At 47.7% G+C, this 21,272-nt stretch overlaps 1 protein-coding gene across 2 annotated transcripts in view; it reads left to right on the top strand.

Moving 5' to 3' along the window:
- KDSR (3-ketodihydrosphingosine reductase) overlaps positions 1-21,272 on the top strand; it is a 130,463-nt gene that overhangs the window by 91,108 nt on the left and 18,083 nt on the right. For both annotated transcript variants that reach the window (XM_063923017.1, XM_063923018.1), the window contains exons 7-8: positions 14,602-14,793; positions 15,317-15,400. In XM_063923017.1, the coding sequence (XP_063779087.1) occupies positions 14,602-14,793; positions 15,317-15,400 (276 nt within the window). The remainder of the gene's footprint in view (positions 1-14,601; positions 14,794-15,316; positions 15,401-21,272) is intronic.

Below are 21,272 nucleotides of genomic sequence, written 5' to 3'. Positions count from 1 at the left end.
ATGGATGTGTAGTGCTGCAGCCGCATGGTCTGATTCCCTGTCAGACAACATTGATTCCCTCGACAGGGATACTATTTTGCTAACCATTGAACATATAAAAGACGTCGTCTTATATATGCGGGATGCACATTTGCCTGCTGGCATCTAGAATTAATGCAATCTCCATTTCTGCCAGGAGAGTATTATGGACTCGGCAGTGGACAGGTGATGCTGATTCTAAAAGACACATGGAGGTTTTGCCTTATAAGGGTGAGGAATTGTTTGGGGACGGTCTCTCGGACCTAGTTTCCACAGCTACGGCTGGGAAGTCAAATTTTTTGCCATATATTCCCTCACAGCCTAAGAAAGCACCGTATTATCATGTACAGTCCTTTCGGCCTCAGAAAGGCAAGCGGATCAGAGGCGCATCCTTTCTGCCCAGAGGCAGGGGTAGAGGAAAGAAGCTGCACCAGGCAGCCAGTTCCCAGGAACAAAAATCCTCCCCCGCTTCCTCTAAGTCCACCGCATAATGCTGGGGCTCCACAGGCGGAGCCGGGTGCGGTGGGGGCGCGTCTCCGAAACTTCAGCAACCAGTGGGTTCGCTCACAAGTGGATCTCTGGGCTGTACAAATTGTATCTCAGGGATACAAGCTGGAGTTCGAGGCGACTCCCCCTCGCCGTTACCTCAAATCAGCCTTGCCAGCTGCTCCCAGGGAAAGGGAGGTGGTACTGGCGGCAATTCACAAGCTGTACCTCCAGCAGGTGATAATCAAGGTTCCCCTCCTTCAACAGGGACGGGGTTACTATTCCACAATGTTTGTGGTACCGAAACCAGACGGTTCGGTGAGACCCATTCTGAATTTAAAATCCTTGAACACTTATGTAAGGAAGTTCAAGTTCAAAATGGAATCGCTCAGGGCGGTTATTGCAAGCCTGGAAGAGGGGGATTTTATGGTGTCGCTGGACATCAAGGATGCTTACTTGCATGTCCCCGTTTACCCACCTCACCAGGAGTACCTCAGGTTTGTGGTACAGGATTGTCATTACCAATTCCAGACGTTGCCGTTTGGTCTGTCCACGGCACCGAGAGTATTTACCAAGGTAATGGCCGAAATGATGATACTCCTTCGGAAAAAGGGAGTTATAATTATCCCATACTTGGACGATCTCCTTATAAAGGCGAGGTCCAGAGAGCAGTTGTTAGTCAGCGTAGCACTCTCTCAGGAAGTGTTGCAACAGCACGGCTGGATTCTGAATATCCCAAAGTCGCAGCTGATTCCTACGACGCGTCTGCTCTTCCTGGGCATGATTCTGGACACAGAACAGAAGAAGGTGTTTCTTCCGGTGGAGAAGGCCCAGGAATTGTCATCTCTGGTCAGGGACCTCCTGAAACCAAAACAGGTGTCGGTGCATCACTGCACGCGAGTCCTGGGAAAGATGGTGGCTTCTTACGAAGCAATTCCCTGCGGCAGGTTCCATGCAAGGATCTTTCAGTGGGATCTGTTAGACAAATGGTCCGGATCGCATCTTCAGATGCATCGGTTGATCACCCTGTCCCCAAGGGCCAGGGTGTCTCTGCTGTGGTGGCTGCAGAGTGCTCATCTTCTCGAGGGCCGCAGATTCGGCATACAGGACTGGGTCCTGGTGACCACGGACGCAAGCCTCCGAGGATGGGGGGCAGTCACTCAGTGTAGGAACTTCCAAGGACAGTGGTCAAGTCATGAGACTTCACTACACATAAATATACTGGAACTAAGGGCCATTTACAACGCCCTGAGTCAAGCAGAGCCCCTGCTTCAAAACCAACCAGTGCTGATTCAATCAGACAACATCACGGCGGTCGCCCATGTAAAACGCCAGGGCGGCACAAGAAGCAGGATGGCGATGGCAGAAGCCACAAGGATTCTCCGATGGGCGGAAAATCACGTGCTAGCACTGTCAGCAGTGTTCATTCTGGGAGTGGACAACTGGGAAGCAGACTTCCTCAGCAGGCACGACCTCCACCCGGGAGAGTGGGGACTTCATCCAGAAGTCTTCACGCAGATTGTGAACCGTTGGGAACGGCCACAGGTGGACATGATGGCGTCCGGCCACAACAAAAAGCTAACAAAATATTGCGCCAGGTCAAGGGACCCTCAGGCGATAGCTGTGGACGCACTATTGACACCGTGGGTGTACCAGTCAGTTTATGTGTTCCCTCCTCTTCCTCTCATTCCCAAGGTACTGAGGATAGTAGGAAAGAGAGGAGTAAGAACTATACTCATCGTTCCGGATTGGCCAAGAAGAACTTGGTACCCAGAACTACAAGAAATGATCTCAGAGGACCCATGGCCTCTGCCTCTCAGACAGGACCTGTTACAGCAGGGGCCGTGTCTGTTCCAAGACTTACCGCGGCTGCGTTTGACGGCATGGCGGTTGAACGCCGGATCCTAACGGAAAAGGGCATTCCGGATGAAGTGATTCCTACGCTGATAAAGGCTAGGAAAGACGTGACAGCACAACATTATCACCGTATATGGCGAAAATATGTTGCTTGGTGTGAGGCCAGGAAGGCCCCTACAGAGGAATTCCAGCTGGGTCGATTCCTGCACTTCCTACAGTCAGGAGTGACTATGGGCCTAAAATTAGGATCCATAAAGGTCCAGATTTCGGCCCTATCTATTTTCTTTCAAAAAGAACTGGCTTCACTGCCTGAAGGTCAGACGTTTGTTAAGGGAGTGCTGCATATTCAGCCCCCTTTTGTGCCTCCAGTGGCACCTTGGGATCTTAACGTTGTGTTGGATTTCCTGAAATCCCACTGGTTTGAGCCACTTAAGACCGTGGAGCTAAAATATCTCACGTGGAAAGTGGTCATGCTTTTGGCCTTGGCTTCGGCTAGGCGTGTGTCAGAATTGGCGGCTTTGTCATGTAAAAGCCCTTATCTGATCTTCCATATGGACAGGGCAGAATTGAGGACTCGTCCCCAATTTCTCCCTAAGGTGGTATCAGCGTTTCATTTGAACCAACCTATTGTGGTGCCTGCGGCTTCTCGGGACTTGGAGGACTCCAAGTTACTGGATGTAGTCAGAGCTTTGAAAATCTATGTAGCCAGGACGGCTAGAGTCAGGAAAACTGAATCGCTGTTTATCCTGCATGCACCCAACAAGCTGGGTGCTCCTGCTTCAAAGCAAACTATTGCGCGCTGGATCTGTAACACGATTCAGCAAGCTCATTCTGCGGCAGGATTGCCGCATCCTAAATCGGTAAAAGCCCATTCCACAAGGAAGGTGGGCTCTTCTTGGGCGGCTGCCCGAGGGGTCTCGGCTTTACAGCTTTGCCGAGCTGCTACTTGGTCGGGTTCAAACACATTTGCTAAGTTCTACAAGTTTGATACCCTGGCTGAGGAGGACCTTGCCTTTGCTCATTCGGTGCTGCAGAGTCATCCGCACTCTCCCGCCCGTTTGGGAGCTTTGGTATAATCCCCATGGTCCTTACAGAGTTCCCAGCATCCACTAGGACGTCAGAGAAAATAAGAATTTACTCACCGGTAATTCTATTTCTCGTAGTCCGTAGTGGGTGCTGGGCGCCCGTCCCAAGTGCGGACTCTCTGCAATACATGTATATAGTTATTGCTTAACTAAAGGGTTATTGTTATGAGCCATCTGTTACTGAGGCTCAGTTGTTGTTCATACTGTTAACTGGGTATGGTTATCACAAGTTGTACGGTGTGATTGGTGTGGCTGGTATGAGTCTTACCCTGGATTCCAAATCCTTTCCTTGTTGTGTCAGCTCTTCCGGGCACAGTTTCCCTAACTGAGGTCTGGAGGAGGGGCATAGAGGGAGGAGCCAGTGCACACCAGATAGTACCTAATCTTTCTTTTAGAGTGCCCAGTCTCCTGCGGAGCCCGTCTATTCCCCATGGTCCTTACGGAGTTCCCAGCATCCACTACGGACTGCGAGAAATAGAATTACCGGTGATTAAATTCTTATTTTCTACAGCAGCACCAACACTCATTTCATGTTTGTCTTGCAAAGCCGGGTTAACCTCTCAGGATCTGGTTCAAAATGGATTATGTGCAAATTGTTTTAGCTTTCACTGAAGCCTCTTAAATTGAGGCAAGCACAGGTTCAAGTTGAACCCCCATGGGCTACTTTTGCACAGACATTATCCAGTATAGCTGAGCAGATAATGCCAGCTCCTATTCCAGGGATAGGTTACCCCTTTAACCCTTTACATGCAACATTCCACCTGGGGTTTATCACATCCAGCACAGGAATTGGCAGCCTCTCAACAAAAGCAGGCTGAAAGGCCAGTGGTAAGTAAATCACATAGACATGAAACAACATCTTCACAGTCTACACATGTTTCAGATGAGGACTCTTCGGAGGATGAGGACTCATCGCACTCTGGGTCTGCATACAGAGACGAGGAGGAAGGCCTCAGCTCAGTGGATATACCTGTGCTAATTAGTGCTATGAAAGCCATTCTGTCCTTAGAAGAGGCAGCAGAGCCTTTGTTAAAATCTAAGGCACCAATATTTAAACGTCCCAAAACAGTTAGGACTGAGTTTCCTGGGTCTGATCAGCTGACGGAAATCATGCAAGAGGCCTGGGTTACACCCAAAATCTACGTTTCCTCTGCCTTCAACATCATTAAATGATGTCATGGATAGAAAGATGGATGGTTTTCTAAAAAACATATTCTCTTTGTCTGGGGCATTCATAAGACTAGCCATGGCTTCAGCCTGGATGGCAAAAGCAATGGCAGCCTGGGCTGATGCATTGGAGGATGATCTTTTAATGGCATCTAGAGAGCAAAAATCCCATATTGCACATATCAAACAGACTGCTATTTTATGGAAGAAGCAGCTTTGGATATGGGTACTATTGCCTCTCAGGCATCAACCTCAGCAGTAGCAGCTCGCAGAGCGGTCTGGCTACATACATGGAAAGCTGACTCAGAATCCAAGAAGGTTCTGGAGTCTTTGCCTTTTACTGGAGATATTCTTTTTGTTAAACAATTAGTATTTTGGAGTCGGAAGCAGATTCCAAGAAAGTAAAGCTTCCTTCCACACACAAATCCAAGCCTAGATTTCCAGCTTTTCTGCCCTTTCGGACTCCAGAAAGAGCAAAAGGATAGGTTTATGGCAAACGGTCTCAATCTGACAAGTCTAGTAAGACTAAAAAGCATTGGGCTACCAGAGGACTGGCTTCCAAATCGAAGATAAGCCATCAGCCTGATGGTGCGGGCCTTCAACTGGGGGAACCCAGGGTGGGAGGCCGACTTTTTTTCAGTTTGCATAGGTCTGGCAGCAATCTACCACAGATGCCTGGGTGCAAGAAGCGGTATCTCACGGTTATGCATTTGTGGCCATGAAGCCGGAGGATTTTATGGTATTCCTGGATATCCAGGATGCTTACCTACATGTTCCTATAGCACTGTCCCATCAGCACTCTCTCAGGTTTGCCATTCTCCATCATTTTCAGTTTCAGGCCTTACCATTTGGACTGGCCACAGCTCCCAGAGTATTCACTAAAATTATGGTGGTGATGACATCTTATTTCCGTCAGCAGTAGATAAGGATTTTTCCATATCTCGACGACTTATTAATCCTGGCACAGTCTCAGGAATTGTTTCAGTGTCATCTGCAACAGACAATAGCTTGTTTACCGAGACATGGTTGTCTTATAAATTGGGCAAAGTCGTCCCTAGTTCCGTCACAACAGCTGACTCATTTGGGGGCTGTGCTGGATTTAGGTCTTCAGAGAGTATTTCTACCTCTGAACAAAATAGCCAAGGTTCAGTCAAGGATTCAGGAGCTGCTACACAGTCGAAGAGTATCCAGTCACGCCGCAATGCGTGTGATGGTGTCGACATTCGACATGGTGGAGTATGCTCAGTTCAATTCTAGGCCTCTGCAATGTCTGATCCTTTCCAAATAGAATGGTTTTCATCAGACAATAAAAACGCAGACTATGGTTCTTCCTCTGGAAGTAAGGAGGTCATTAGCCTGGTGGCTACAGACATCCCATCTGGACAAAGAGAGAACCTTTTGAATATCAGATTGGGAAATTCTGACAAAGGATGCCAGTCTTCAGGGCTGGGGAGCGGTGTCAGGATGGAGTTGCTTCCAGTGGCAGTGGACCGAGGAAGAAAGCTGCCTGCCAATAAATATATTGGAACTTCGGGCCATATATATGGCACTTATTCAGTCAAAGGACATCCTTCAGGGGAAACCAGTCCAAATCTGCTCGGACAATGCAACGGCAGTAGCGTACCTCAACCATCAGGAAGGAACTCGCAGTCAGAATGCAATAAAGGAGGTAAGTCACACATTAAAGTGGGCAGAACTTAATCTTCCAACCTTGTCCGCAGTATTTGTCCGGGAATCCTAAACTGGGAAGCAGATTTTCTAAGTCGACATGCCATTCGTGCAAATAAATGGGCTTTACACCCCGAGGTCTTCCAGACTCTGGTAGACAAGTGGGGGTTGCCGGAGATGGATCTCATGGCGTCCCGTCAGTACAACAAAGTTCCCACATACGTGTCAAGAGCAAAGGATCCCAAAGCGATCTTTGTGGATGCCCTGTCAGCGAGATGGGAATTTCGTCTGGCCTATATATTTCCACCAATCGCCCTATTATCCAGGGTGATTCGAAAGGCAAAACAAGGAAGGGGCACCGTGATACTAATAGCTCCGGCATAGCCCAGAAGACATTGGTACACAGATCTGCATTGAATGTCTTTGGATGCTCCATTCCTACTCCCTCGGTGTCCAGATCTACTGTCACAGGGTCCTTGCTATCACAAGCACCTGGATTGACTGTCTTTGACGGCGTGGCTCTCGAGACTTCCATCCTGAAAGCAAGAGGATTCTCACAACAGGTAATACAAACTATGCTCAGAGCAAGGAAACCTTCCTCCGCTCACATTTATTACCATATATGGCAAGCCTATATTCAATGGTGCACTGACCGGAAATTTGACCCTAGGTCTTTTAGAGTTTCCAGAGTCTTAGCATTCCTTCAGGCTGGAATGGACAAAGGTTTACGGGTGGCTTCTTTAAGACTACAAGTGTCAGCATTGACTGTATGGTTCCAAAAGAAAATTGCTAACCTACAGGATGTGCGCACTTTTTTTTCCAGGGAATGCTGCAAAGTTAACCTCCTTTTGTTCCTCCTACATAGCCTTGGCCCTTCAAGTTGTCCCATTTGAACCACTTAAATTAGTGGATCTTAAATGGTTGACGGCTAAAGTTCTATTATTATTTTTTTATCCAGATAGAGCAGTTTTCAGAGCCAAATATGGGTATCTTCTGATAAGTTCGTTTAACTTACAGGAAAAAGCAATACCTTAATACACAAATGTTCAGGCTGCTGCGACCGCTAAGCGTGTGTGTGATAAACCTCTATGAAATGCGTACACGTTGCGTAAGCACGCCGTCACGCTGTAAGCACAAAGTAGCTACACGTGCGGCTGAATACACTTTAACCCCTAACAGGAAAGGAATGCGACACCAATTGTATATGTTATGTTGTGGTCCAACACAGCAACAAATATTTACTTAAAAGGGGGGTACAACAGTAATACAACAATATAAGCGAAAAGCTACAACCAATGGATACATATGTTTGTTCGCCTGCGCCACCCGGATCCGGTCCTCAGTCAATCTGGAAAGATGACCTTCAGAGAATAGACTGAGGCCGGCCAGGAGGCTTGGCTTTTATACATTAGTCCAAAGCATGAAACAAAGGAAATTGTAATCTCTTCTTTCGTAGGTCAAAGGGCTGGTCATTTACAGTACATGAGTGGTCATAGGTCAGTTTGAATAGGTGGGCGATGCCTAGTCCAGGTGCCCTTGCAGGTGTCCTCCACTGGGTTCCCGCCGAATATCAGGAGTACAGTAAATACAGTGTGATATTAATAATATATTCCTGCGCATATCTATGCGCAGGAGCATGCTACTTTCTGCAAACTGCCATCGGAATATTGACCTTGAAATACTGTACAACTGGATACCAAACACCACCTCCTAACCTAATTCTGTCCCCTCATATCCTGTAAAGTTGAATCCCTCTGTTATAACTCTGAAGCAAATGTAACTAGCTGGTGTGTTGCGTGTAGGCTATGTGTAAATTATGCACTATGTGGATTAAATATCAGATATGTCTTTGTGGCTTTTCCATGCGAATGCGTATGCTACCGTATTTATTCATACTACGCGTTAATACGCAGGACTTCGTGAGCCAATATACGCAACGTGCGGGCATGCGCACGCACGGCAGAACAAGCACACGCACGGAGGCCACTCTGTGTGGTGTTTGCACGTGATGCGTGTGGGTCTAATATTTTTGACTTCGACACTTCCTAAGGTGGTGCCTAAGTTCCACCTTACCGAAGAAATTGTAGTCCTGCCTTCCAGGGGACGGACCTTTCTGCGGGAGATGTATCGTTGGACATAGTCCGTGCCTTAAGGATCTGCGTGGATCTTACCAGTGCCATCAGACACTCTCTTTCACAAGAGAGGATAGCCTGCTAGTAAGCAGACACTGGCGAAGTGGCTTCGGATGACAGTTCCAGAAGCATACTCTCAAGCTGATCTTCCTATTCCAGCTAATGTCTCTGCTCACTCTACTCACTCTACTCGTAAGGTAGGTCCGTCATGGGCAGCACAACGTGGTGCTTCAGCAGAACAGATATGTAAGGCAGCCACTTGGTCTTCCATTAACACATTCATTAGACATTATACCTTTGATACCTTTGCCTCTCAGGATGCTGAATTCAGGCGAAGGATTCTCCTGTCCAATCAGGAGTGTCCCCACCACTAAATTGCTTTGGGACATCCCAATCTTATCCTGTGGATAACCTATGGACCTTGCCGGAGTCCTAATCGTTATGGTAAAACTTACTGTTGATATCGCTATTTCTTCTAAGTCCACAGGGATCCCACCCTGACGCACTTGATTTGAGGATCCTTTTCGCTCACTAACCTCTTCCTCCTTGTACGGAAGGGTGTGCATGTGTGTTCTTCTCGCCTGATTAGGGCTCTCTATGATGCTCCTGCCTTGAGCTTTGGGAAAAAAACTAATTTGTCTGTGCCTGGAGGTGGGGATATATGGACGGGCCCATTGCATGCTGGGAGGCCGAAAGCTTTGACCGTTTGGTGCAAATCCGCTGTCGTGTCATCATATCCCAATGTTATCCTGTGGATCCTTTGGACTTAGGAGAAATAGCGTTATCAACGGTAAGTTTTACAATAACGATTATTTTTCTTTATTTGAGACATAAGAAACAGCATCTGCCATACACAGTTTGCATCCTGTCGAAAACGAGGCGTCTACATCTAGTTTTGTTGGACGCAGTACATCCACTATTTCAGCGGGATGTAGTCAGGATCCCAGCAGTCAGAATGCCGACGCTGGGATCCCGACCGCCAGGGTGCCGCAGCGCTGCAACAGCTATTCCTACTCCTGGGTGTCCACAGAACCTGTGGCGAGAGCAGCGAGCCACTGAGCCTGCAGCATGGCAAGCGCAGCAAGCTTGCAAGGGGCCTCGCAGTGCTCGCTCCTCTGCCAGCATTCTGGTGGCCAGGATCCCGGTGTCTGTATTCTGACGGCCAGGCTCCCGACCACCGGGATCCCGTACCCAACCCGTTTCAGCTAGTAGATTGGAAATGTTTTTTGTTTTTTTTCTGTAGTTGCTGGATATTTCAGATCAGTCAGTGCTTTTTGAATGGAGGTCTTTAACGTATGAAAGCATTGAAGCATCACCAACACAGAGTTCTTTACCTTTCCTGGCTTTCACATATTTTTGTAGAATGGCGTACTTTTTCATGCAAGACCTTTTGAACATAAGAGCAATTATTTCGTTTTTTTGGCAATTTAATTTGTTTTGCTCATCAGTTGGTGAAAGATATTTTTCATTTCAGTCTGGGAGTAAGGTTAATGCCATGTCTCCAGCTGTAATATGATTTACATTTGTGTTCCTCTGAAGGCCCAAAATAATAGGATATTTTTCATTTCTTACTGTAGGTGGATGTTGTAGTGGTCCCTCATCATTATTGATTTAACTTGAACTTTGCGTGATCTATTTTGGTCATACTTTTGTGTTATGTTTGGAAGATAAACCACCCAAGGTTTTTAAAATAGTGCTGCAAGTTTTGCATTTTACTTGTTGCTTAGTTTGTATCTGCTGCTTACTGGCACTTAGGGGTGTATCTGATGTTAGGGCTGAGATATGATCCCAATTTACAAATGTATTTATTTAATTCTACACCACTGCATATTACAACTAATACCCCTTTTCCACTGTTGCAGTACCCCAGATTATAGTGGAAAAGAGTCCTTGAAAAATAACCTGGGTCCTGTTAAAGGCCTATGGAGAGCCGGGTCCAGCCTGCGTTGTGAACGAGGTTTCAAGCTGCTGTGATACAGCTTAAAACTGTGTTCAGTTATACCCCTTTCAGATCTCCAATGCCGGATCCCACCCGGGAATAGGAAACGGGTCCTTCCTGGGTGGAATCCGGCATTGGAGACTCTGCTACCTCTTTCGCTGGCTTGCCAGGTCGGTTGCCATAGTGGTGGAGAGCAGAGCCGGCAGCGGAGGTGGCACTGGGAGATGAGCTCATCTCCGCGTCGCCTCTCCCTATCTAGTAAACGGGTCCTGTATCCGTTTACACAGCCACTGACCCGGAATAATGCTTCTTATAACCCGGGTTGAATTACCGGGTCAGGCGACCCGGGAATTCCACATGGCGCTTTCACATCGCACACTGACCCATGTCGACCCGGCAATATGCCGGGTTGATACCGGGTTATTTGTGCGATGTGAAAGGGGTATTACCCTGCTCAGACCTGGGTTTTCGGAAGAAAAGGGGTATTAGTGGACAAAGTATTTCAGCCACCTCTCCAAACTGTCTGACAGCGCGAGGTAGTTTCTGTATTCCTCAGGTAATTCTTAAAGGAAAGAAGAATAATAAAAAAAAAAAAAAGTTTGTTTGATACAAAAGCTATTCCCAGTAAAACTGACGCAGCATGTAAATGCAGAAAACTGTGGAACAGCCTAACGTGCAGACATATGACAGTAAAAGGGTTAATAACTGCAAACTTTAAGGGGTATATGCAATTGCGGTTGAATTGCCGAAAATGTCGAAAAACTGGTCATTTTCGACACAAAAAAACCTGTTGAATTTGATTCGACAATTCAATACAGGACTTTTCGGCAAAAAACCTGCCGTTTCATTTTCGACTTTTGGCAATTCGACATTTTTTCGATTCGACATGTCTGCAATGTTAAAATGCGGCTTTTCGACAAAAGTATATTCAATTGAAGAATGTCGATTTGACAACAGTGCTTTTTGACAGTTATTTCGTCAATTTCATTCCGCCTCATTTTTCTGTCGTGATCTAATAATTTTTTTTAAAAACATGTATTTTTTGGTGCTTTTTTTATTGCTAATAGCATATCTACTTATATTTGAAGGGATTATCTACTTGGTTTGTCTATTTAGGAGCCACAAGTATTATTAAATTTTTTTTAAAAGAATATATATATTTTTTTTTAACTAACTACAATAATATGGAGAGATCAGTGCATATTTTTCAGTTGGAAGGGGTGTGAAATGGTTAAAAATTCTGAAAAAAAAATGCGTGGGGTCCCCCCTCCTAAGCATAACCAGCCTCGGGCTCTTTGAGCCGGTCCTGGTTGTAAAAATACAGGAAAAATAATGATAGGGGTTCCCCCGTATTTTAACAACCAGCACCGGGCTCTGCGCCTGGTCCTGGTGCCAAAAATACGGGGGACAAAAGACGTAGGGGTCCCCCGTATTTTTAACACCAGCACCGGGCTCCACTAGCCAGAGAGATAATGCCACAGCCGGGGGACACTTATATTGGTCCCTGCGGCCGTGGCATTAAATCCCCAACCAGTCACCCCTGGCTGGGGTACCCTGGAGGAGTGGGGACCCCTTAAATCAAGGGGACCCCCCCTCCAGCCACCCAAGGGCCAGGGGTGAAGCCCGAGGCTGTCCCTCCTCCCCCCCCCCCCATCCAAGGGCGGCGGATGGGGGGCTGATAGCCTTTTGTGTAAAAAAAAATATTGTTTTTTGTAGCAGAGCTACAAGTCCCAGCAAGCCTCCCCTGCGAGCTGGTACTTGGAGAACCAGAAGTACCAGCATGCGGGGGGGAAACGGGCCCGCTGGTACCTGTAGTTCTACTACAAAAAAATACCCAAATAAAAACAATACACAGACACCGTGACAGTATAACTTTATTACATACATGCACACCAACATACATACATACTTACCTATGTTGACACGAAGAGTCGGTCCCCTTCTCCACGTAGAATCCACGGGGTACCTGTAAATAAAATTATACTCACAACAATCCAGTGTAGATCGGTCCTCTTCTGTTTGTAATCCACGTACTTGGCAAAATCAAAAAACGAAAAACACGATCCACGCACTGAAAGGGGTCCCATGTTTACACATGGGACCCCTTTCCCCGACTGGCGCGACCCCCCGTGACTGCTGTCAAAGAGGGTCCCTTCAGCCAATCAGGGAGCGCCACGTCATGGCACTCTCCTGATTGGCTGTGCGCGTCTGAGCTGTCAGTCAGGCGTAGGGAGGCCAATCCCGGGCCGTTTATTCAATCCCGGGATTCGGGATTGAAAAACGGTCGATCCCGGGATTGCAGTAGGGATCAGAGAAAGTTGTAGGGAGCAGCGCTGGAGGGAGGGTGTAGGTAGCGGTGCGGGAGGTAGGGAGGGTGTAGGTAGCGGTGCGGGAGGTAGGGAGGGTGTAGGTAGCGGTGCGGTACTCAGAAGGGAGGGTGTAGGTCACAGCAGGGAAGGTTGGTAGCAGCGCGGGAGGGAGGGAGGAAGGCTGTATAGGGAGCACTGACTGCACGGAGGGAGAGAGGGTGGGTGTAAGTAATAGTACTTACTATTAGACGGGCGGCAACCATTAACACACTGAACGCGGCAGCATTTCAAATGAAGCGCCGGCCGCCAGCCAACCAGAGCTGGCGGACCGGCAGCCAATCAGGGAAGCGGCCGCAGCAGTCGCTCCTGATTGGCTGCCGCTGCAGCTTTCCTGATTGGCTGCCGGTCCGCCAGTTCTGATTGGCTGGCAGCCGGCGCTACATTTGAAATGCCGCCGCGTTCAACTTGTTCATGGCTGCCGCCCGCCTAATATTAGTAAGTACTATTACTTACACAACCACCCTCCCGCCGCCGCGCATGCGCAGTATAAACCCGTGAATCCCGGGATTGGATGCTCCAATCCCGGGATTCAAATCCCGGCATTTTTGGGCCCAAATCCCGGGATCCCCCCGATCCCGGGATTGGCCTCCCTAGTCAGGCGGCGCACTCGAGATACAATGTAGCGCATAGGCGCTCCATTATATCCAATGGTGGGAACTTTGCGGTCAGCGGTAGACAACAAGAGTGACCCCACATAACAGCAGTCACGAGGGGTCCCGCCAGTCAGGGAAAGGGGTCCCATGTGTGAACATGGGACCCCTTTCAGTGCGTGGATCGTGTTTTTCGTTTTTTTATTTTGCCAAGTACGTGGATTACAAACAGAAGAGGACCGATCTACACTGGATTGTTTGAGTATAATTGTATTTACAGGTACCCCGTGGATTCTACGTGGAGAAGGGGACCGACTCTTCGTGTCAACATAGGTAAGTATGTATGTATGTTGGTGTGCATGTATGTAATAAAGTTACACTGTCACGGTGTCGTGTATTGTTTTTATTTGGGTACCAGCGGGCCCGTTCCCCCCCCCCCCGCATGCTGGTACTTCTGGTTCTCCAAGTACCAGCTTGCGGGGGAGGCTTGCTGGGACTTGTAGTTCTACTACAAAAAACAATATTCTTTTTCTGACACAAAAGGCTTATCAGCCCCCCCATCCGCCGCCCTTGGATGGGGGGGGGGCAGCCTCGGGCTTCACTCCTGGCGCTTTGGTGGCTGGAGGGTAGGCCCCCTTGATATAAGGGGTCCCCACTCCTCCAGGGTACCCCGGCCAGGGGTGACTAGTTGAGGATTTAATGCCATGGCCGCAGGGACCAATATAAAAGTGTCCCCCGGCTGTGGCATTATCTCTCTGGCTAGTGAAGCCCGGTGCTGTGTTAAAAAATACGGGGGACCCCTACGTCTTTTGTCCCCCGTATTTTTGGCACCAGGACCAGGTGCAGAGCCTGGTGCTGGTTGTTAAAATACGGGGGAACCCCGGTAATTTCCCCCCCCCCCCCCCCCCCCCCCCCGTATTTTTACAACCAGGACCGGCTCAAAGAGCCTGAGGCTGGTTTTGCTTAGGAGGGGGAACCCCACGCATTTTTTTTCAGGATTTATTGAACACTTTTGTGCCATCCATGAAGTCGAATCCAGGCCGCCCACTGTTCGTCAATTGGTCCGTTTTTCGACAGCGGGACTGTCGAATCCGTTATTTATTGAATATGTCGAATTCTGGTCCCGGCGGGAGGGTTTCGCCTGTCGAATTGTGTCGAATCCAAAAACGGTCGAATTCCAGCCGGTATTCGACCGCAATTGCATATACCCCTAAGGGTGAAAATTTATAAATTCTTGTACAGAGCTAGATTGTTGTTCAGGAGTTGACTTTCTTACAATTCCTTTTGTAGAGACTTATGGAGGTGAATTATTTAGGCAGTGTTTACCCCAGTCGCGCTGTCATTTCAACTATGAAGGAGAGACGGATGGGAAGAATTGTATTTGTCTCCTCACAGGCAGGACAGGTGGGACTGTTTGGTTACACTGCTTATTCTCCAACAAAATTTGCTCTCCGAGGCCTGGCAGAAGCTCTTCAAATGGAGGTACGGTATCTGCAGACTGACACACTGTAAAGCTGCTATCACTTTGAAAATTATCTATAGATTTCTATACTGTATATATAGAGAGATCCCCTGTATGTTAAGAAGTACTTTTAAAGAGTGTTCCACTTCCCCCTTGAAAATAGAACCAACTCCAAAATGGAGGCCACACGGCTAAGATCATTGTTATGTAGGTATGTCTTGCAAGTGCCATTTTATTGGATATTGAATGCGGCAAGGGACTGATAGATAGATAAATACATACATACTTACTGCATATAGAAGTTCTGTCCTTTTTCCCATTGTCTGTGTACAGGGACGTTCTCTCTAGCAGCCTGTGAGTGTTACATAGAAATGTACAAACTTGTTTTGTTTGAAACATAAATTTTTGACCTAATTTAATTTTATGTATTTGTATATTGTTTTGCTACAAATTTATTACAAATAAGGGTTTCAATATTTTATAAAGAAATGTGTTACGGAACTTTGCTTCCACTACCAATTTTATCTCCAATTGCGTTGCCAGATGAAACCATATAACGTTTATGTGACGGTTGCTTATCCTCCTGATACTGACACACCCGGTTTTGCTGAAGAGAACAAATTAAAGGTATGGTTTGCATGTATTAGCCCTTGTTGCAGTAGTTTTTTAGTCCTACTGACCCTGGCATTTTCATTTGAAGTAATGTAAAGTTCTTTGAGGCTGGCTGTGGAAGTACAGATGTAGCCGGGTTCAGTTTACCTGCAATGCATATGCACGGGCGCACGCATTGCGGGTGCAAATGGATTCACCCAGCTGCGACCATTCGTACCAGTGATTGCATAATGTAAATTCTATGGATTGCGGGTGTGAATATACGCTCGCAAAGAAGTCGCAGGCACACCTAGTCGCAACCAAGCTGGGCTTGGCTACATCTGTACTTATTGCTTTTGTTCAGCAACTTTAGTGCTTTTCGTGTAATTAGAAGTTATACTGGGCACTGTTTTCAGAATTATGAAATAGTCATATAGCAGTTATTATTGCAGTTCCTTTATCATGATTTCCTCCATGACGGATATCGATGTTTCTTTTTCATCCACTAGGGGTCACTAGAGTACTCTTGGGATATGGACGGTGTTAGCAAGGACTGGGCACTGAATATTCAAATTTCAGTAACTCTCCTCCCCTCCATACTCCCCGAATACCCCAGTGTTTTTTCGGTGCTCACATGGACAGGAAGCACAAGTGTGGACCTCCAGAGGGGGACATACATTTTTTACTTTTAAACATTTTTGTTTTCTTTTTTTATACATTACAATCCCTTCCCAGCTTACACAAAAGCTCTGGGTACGGGATTATAGAAGCTGCTGCGTGCAGCTCTTGGCGTGTCGGGCCTCACAAAGGAGCCCCCTCACAGCCACAAGCAGCTCAGCTAACAACAGCTGAGACTGCAGTAAGGACGGGACGGCGCTTGCTGGAAGAAGCCCCATCAGAGCCCAAGTACATCAGCTACCTTCAGCTGAGGCTGCCGAACGGAGCTTGCTGTAGAAGCCCCGTCAGAGCACAGGAATCCATGTATTTATGACAGGGGCGGTCAGCTCACGCTGCCGCCCCGCTGTGTGGGGGGACTGCTATGTGCGCCATCCCGCTGCTCCGTCCCCGCCACCGCTGTTTTCAGCTCCCCGCCGCCGCTCCCCTATTCCCGGCCGCCGCTCCAAGGGACGCGCTGGACGGCCGCTGCAAGCGCCGTTCTCAGCGCTCCCTGCCTGTAATGCAATCAGACCGCGGACAGCGTTCAGTGCTGCCGCGGTCTGTTCCTGTAACGGCCGGAGGCTATGGGGAAGGTAACTGCTCAGACCGCGGACAGCGTTCACTGCTGCCGCGGTCTGTCTCAATAACGGCCGGCAGCTCGGCACTGCCAGCGCTCCCTGCACACACTAAGGGTAGCAGGGGGGGGGGGTGCCGGCGCCTCTGATCACTCAGACCGCGGACAGTGCACACTGCCGCCGCTGTCTGTCCCTGTAAAACAGCCCTCTAGTAACTAGTGGGCTCATGCTGGGCAGTCAGGAGTTTCCCTGTCCCTATTACTTGTAGCGCAGCTGCAGGGGGGAGAGATTATGCCACAGCAGCAGCAATAGACAGCCTATGCTACAGAAGGGGCTGCATTGTGTTATATATGCATTCGTGTAGCACTTGTTATACCATAGACAATGTTATACCATAGAAAATGTATATAAAATACTGTATGTATGTATATATGGTCATGTAACAAAATATGCTATATGTTCTTTGACTATAAGCACATGGCTGGAGGCCATTTTAATCATACTTTCTGTTTCTTTTCCAGAACGTTCCTGTCCTACAACACTGCTCCACCGGATGGCGCAGGGGTGTTGGTAGGAATTTTTGGATCAGGTTTCTTATGGTCTGGACACGTGCACTGCACTTTGACCATATACACTTTTTCGCAATTTTACTGAGGTGGAATTGGTTTGTCTTTGTCTATTTATTTGTCTGGTCACATAATAAGTCAGTCACCAGCAAAGACGGAAAAGTTTTTTCACTGCAATGTCTGTACCAGTGGGTTCCCGGTGAGTTCTACCACATGCACAGTATATTTTATACTCCCATTTCATCTCCTATTTTGCAAAGATAGTTTTAATTTGCCTTATAAATTCCCAGTTTCTGCTATGTTGCAATCCTGACGATTCTATGCCAGGCCTAACTGCGCAAGATGAATGTGAGAAGGGTGAATAGACCAGCAGTCAGATAGTGTGGGTGCGTCAGACTCTGAAGTTTACAGGGACTGAAGAGGCTCTGACAATTTATAAGGTGGTCTTTACTAGGCCACAGATCTCCAGCGTGGAATCTCTAAATAAGATGTTAATAGGATCCTGATACACGGGTTTCGAAACCTCGCCGATTTCGGTCTAGTTACCCGTTTCCAAAGTCAGTGACATCTCCATGGGAGCTATGCTAGAGTCGCTGTATACAGCAGCAGGGGTGTTGCTTCGACCGTGTTTGGTTGGCATTTGGGTAACTGTGGCGTTGCTTGTCTGATAACAGGACTCAGGTCCGCCCTACAAAACGTCCACCTTATGCTTCTCGCTGATCAGATCTGCGAAGATGCTGATTATGTACAGCTTCTACGGACGTCTGCCTAGTCGGTTCTCGCCTTTCAGCGTCACTCGTTGTGGCACGGCAAGCGCTCTGGCTACGTCCTTAGCAGGCGGAGGCAAAGGTCGAGAGAAGAATAGAAGCATTACCTTATGCGAAGGTTGTTTGGTCCTGATTTGGACAAAGGTATTTTTCACGGGATACTCTGGACCAGCGTTCGAATCCTTTAGACCTCAGCCCTTTCGAGGCCGTGGTAGACAAACAGCCACGCCTGGTAGGCGAGGTCGAGGACGTGGTTTTCAACAAACCAACGCCAGTCGTCCGGACGCTACGGTCACCGGCAAGCCAGTGGCATGACAGGCTCCCAGCCCATCTCGGTGCTCCAGTTGTGGGAGCACGCCTTCAGACGTTTCATTTGGCATGGTTGCAGATATCCACAGATGGGTGGATCCGCAATTTAGTGTTAAAAGCAGTCTACCGCCTCTGCGGTTTTTCAACACAGGACTGCCTGTGTAGGAAGAGGGCGGTTCGGTAAATTGCCATTCACTCTCAGTCAGCAGTTTTGATTCCGGTCCCTGTACACCAACAAGGTCACGGTTATTATTCCAGTCTGTTGTGGTACCAAAGCCGGATGGCTTGGTCAGGCCAATATTGCATACTTACTACAGATTCAAGATGGAATCTCTGCGGACAGTACTTGCAGGTTTAGAGCCACAGGAATTCATGATTGCGCTGGATCTCGAGGATGCGTACTTACACATTCCGATTTGGCCACCTCTTCAGAGGTTCTTGCGTTTGCAATACGGCAGATCCATTATCAGTTTCAGGCTCTACCGTTTGCCCTCTCGTCAGCGCTTAGGGTATTCACCAAAGTGATGTATGTTTTGATGGCTCATCTCATATTCCTGTAAGTGATAATAGTTCCGTACTTAGACGATTTGCTTATCAAAGCTCCGTCTCAACCAAATGCGCCTTCAACATGCGTTGCTAAGGTACAATGTGCTGGTTCAGCACGGTTGGTTTGTTATGTTCAAGAACTCACATCGGATTCCGTCTCAACGACTTCATTTCCTAGGAATGATTCTCGATACGGTAGATCGAGGAATTTGTCCACCAGAACAGAAAGTACAGACTATTAGTCATCTGGTACGATTAGTGCTCAAGCCTCGGTATGTTTGTGCATTCGCCTGTTAGGCACAATAGTGGCGGCTTTCACAGCGCTTCTGTTCGGAAGATTTCACTCACTTCCTTTTCAACTGCATGTGCTCGCACAGTGGTCGGCCTCGCATCTGCAGTTTCACTAGAAGGTGAGGTTGTCTCCACGGGCCAGAGTTTCTGTACTCTGGTGGCTCCAAGTACACAATCTAACCGCAGGAACTCGGTTAGGCGTCTGGAATTGGATAGTGCTAATCACAGACACGAGTCTCAGAGGTTGGGGAGCTGTAGTTCAAAATTGTCAGCTCCAGGGTCTCTGGGAGGATCACGACAGATTGCTGTCTATAAATGTCCTAGAACTCCGACCAATTTACAATGTGCTACGACAAGTAGTGCACTTGCTTCGGTCTCAGACGGTCCAGGTGCAGTCAGACAACGCAACGGCGGTCGCCTACGTCAATAAACAAAGGGGAAAGAGAAGCCGCATGGCAATGCGGGAAGTAGCTCGAATCCTCAATTGGGCCGAACATCACCAAGTGATATTGGCGGTAGTGTTCATTACGAGAATGGACAACTGGGAGGCGGATGATCTCAGCCATCGGGATTTTCATCCAGGAGAATGGGCATTAAATCCAGAAGTGTTTCAAATGTTGGTCCAGAGGTGGGGTTACCCTCAAGTGGACCTGATGACATCTCGCCACAATCACCAAAAGCCAGTTATGTGTCCAGAATGCGAGATCCAAAGGCAGTGGCGGTGGATGCTCTCACGATTGCGTGGCCGTACAGCCTCGGGTATCTATTTCCACCGTTTCCGCTGCTCTCTCTGTTGCTTACTCGCAGATGATCCTTGGCTGCTTCCGTTACGTCCGGACCTGTTACGACAGGGTCCATTCCTTTACCCCGATTTAGAGCGGATGCATTTGAAGGGGTGGCTGTTGAGACCGTCCTCTTAAGAAGAGAGGGCATTCCACTATCGGTTATAACAACCATGTTACGTGCTAGAAATCCAGTTACGACAGCTCATTATTACAGGATTTGGCGTGCCTATATAGGTTGGTGTGAAGCTCGGAAGTTTCCGACATCATCTTTCAAGTTATCCCGTCTTTTGTTATTTCTACAAACGGGGTTAGATGGAGGACTGCGTTTATCTATACTAAAGGTGCAGGTATCTGCTTTGTCAATTTACTTTCAAAGAATATGGTCTCTATTGCCGTCTCACACACCTTTTCTGCAAGGTGTTCTCAGAGTACAGCCTCCATTCATTCCACCTACAGCGCCATGGGACTTGAATCTGGTTTTAGATTTTGTACAGCTTCATACTTTGAACCCTTACATCAAGTGGATGTTAAGTTTCTCACTTGGAAAACGATTTTTTCTCCTAGCCTAAGCTTCGGCAAGGCGTGTTTCAGATTTGGATGCATTGGCATGCAAGCCACTGTTTGAAGTGTTTCATGATGACAGAGCGGAGCTTCGTACGAATCCCGCTTTCTGGCAAAAGGTAGTGTCATATGTTCACATCAATCAACCAATAGTAGTTCCTGTGTTAACAGGACAGTCTGGAACTTTGGATGTGGTACGCGCATTACGCGTTTATGTATCCCGAACGTCTACAGTTGGTAAGACGGATACATTGTTTGTTCTCTATGATGCTGCCAAAATGGGTTGGCCAGCTTCTAAGCAGACCTTATCCAGATGGATTATACTGACCATACGTCAGGCTGTCCTTCATGCTAGGTTACAGCCGCCTACATCAGTAACAGCTCTTTCCACACGTTCTGTGGAAACTTCAGGGGCAGCTGGTCGTGGGGTTTCTACGACGCAGAATTGCCGTGCGGCTACATAGTCATCAGTGCACACGTTTGTGCGCTTTTACAAGTTAATACGTTTGCGGCATCAGCATCTAGCTTTGGCCGCCTAGTGTTACAGGTGCCAAACAGCTCTCCCGGCCACGAGGGAAGCTTTGGTACGTCCCAAGAGTACTCCAGTGACCCCTAGTGGATGAAAAAGAAAATAGGATTTTGGTACTTACCAGGTAAATCCTTTTCTTTAAATCCATAGGGGGCACTGGACGCCCACCCTGAGCAGTTTTACCTGGTTGTGGTAAGTTCAGGGGATCTTATGGTAACACATTCTCACCGATTTATCGGTTATGGTGTCAACTGGTTAGTTGTTAGTTACGTTATGTGTCAACTTTATTGTTGTCCGTTATGTTATAATATTATAGGTAATT

This window comes from Pseudophryne corroboree, chromosome 5 (assembly GCF_028390025.1).
Source record: "Pseudophryne corroboree isolate aPseCor3 chromosome 5, aPseCor3.hap2, whole genome shotgun sequence".
Lineage (NCBI taxonomy): Eukaryota > Metazoa > Chordata > Amphibia > Anura > Myobatrachidae > Pseudophryne > Pseudophryne corroboree.
Note: the sequence above shows the minus strand (reverse complement) of the source record. Positions and strands in the feature narration are given on the sequence as shown.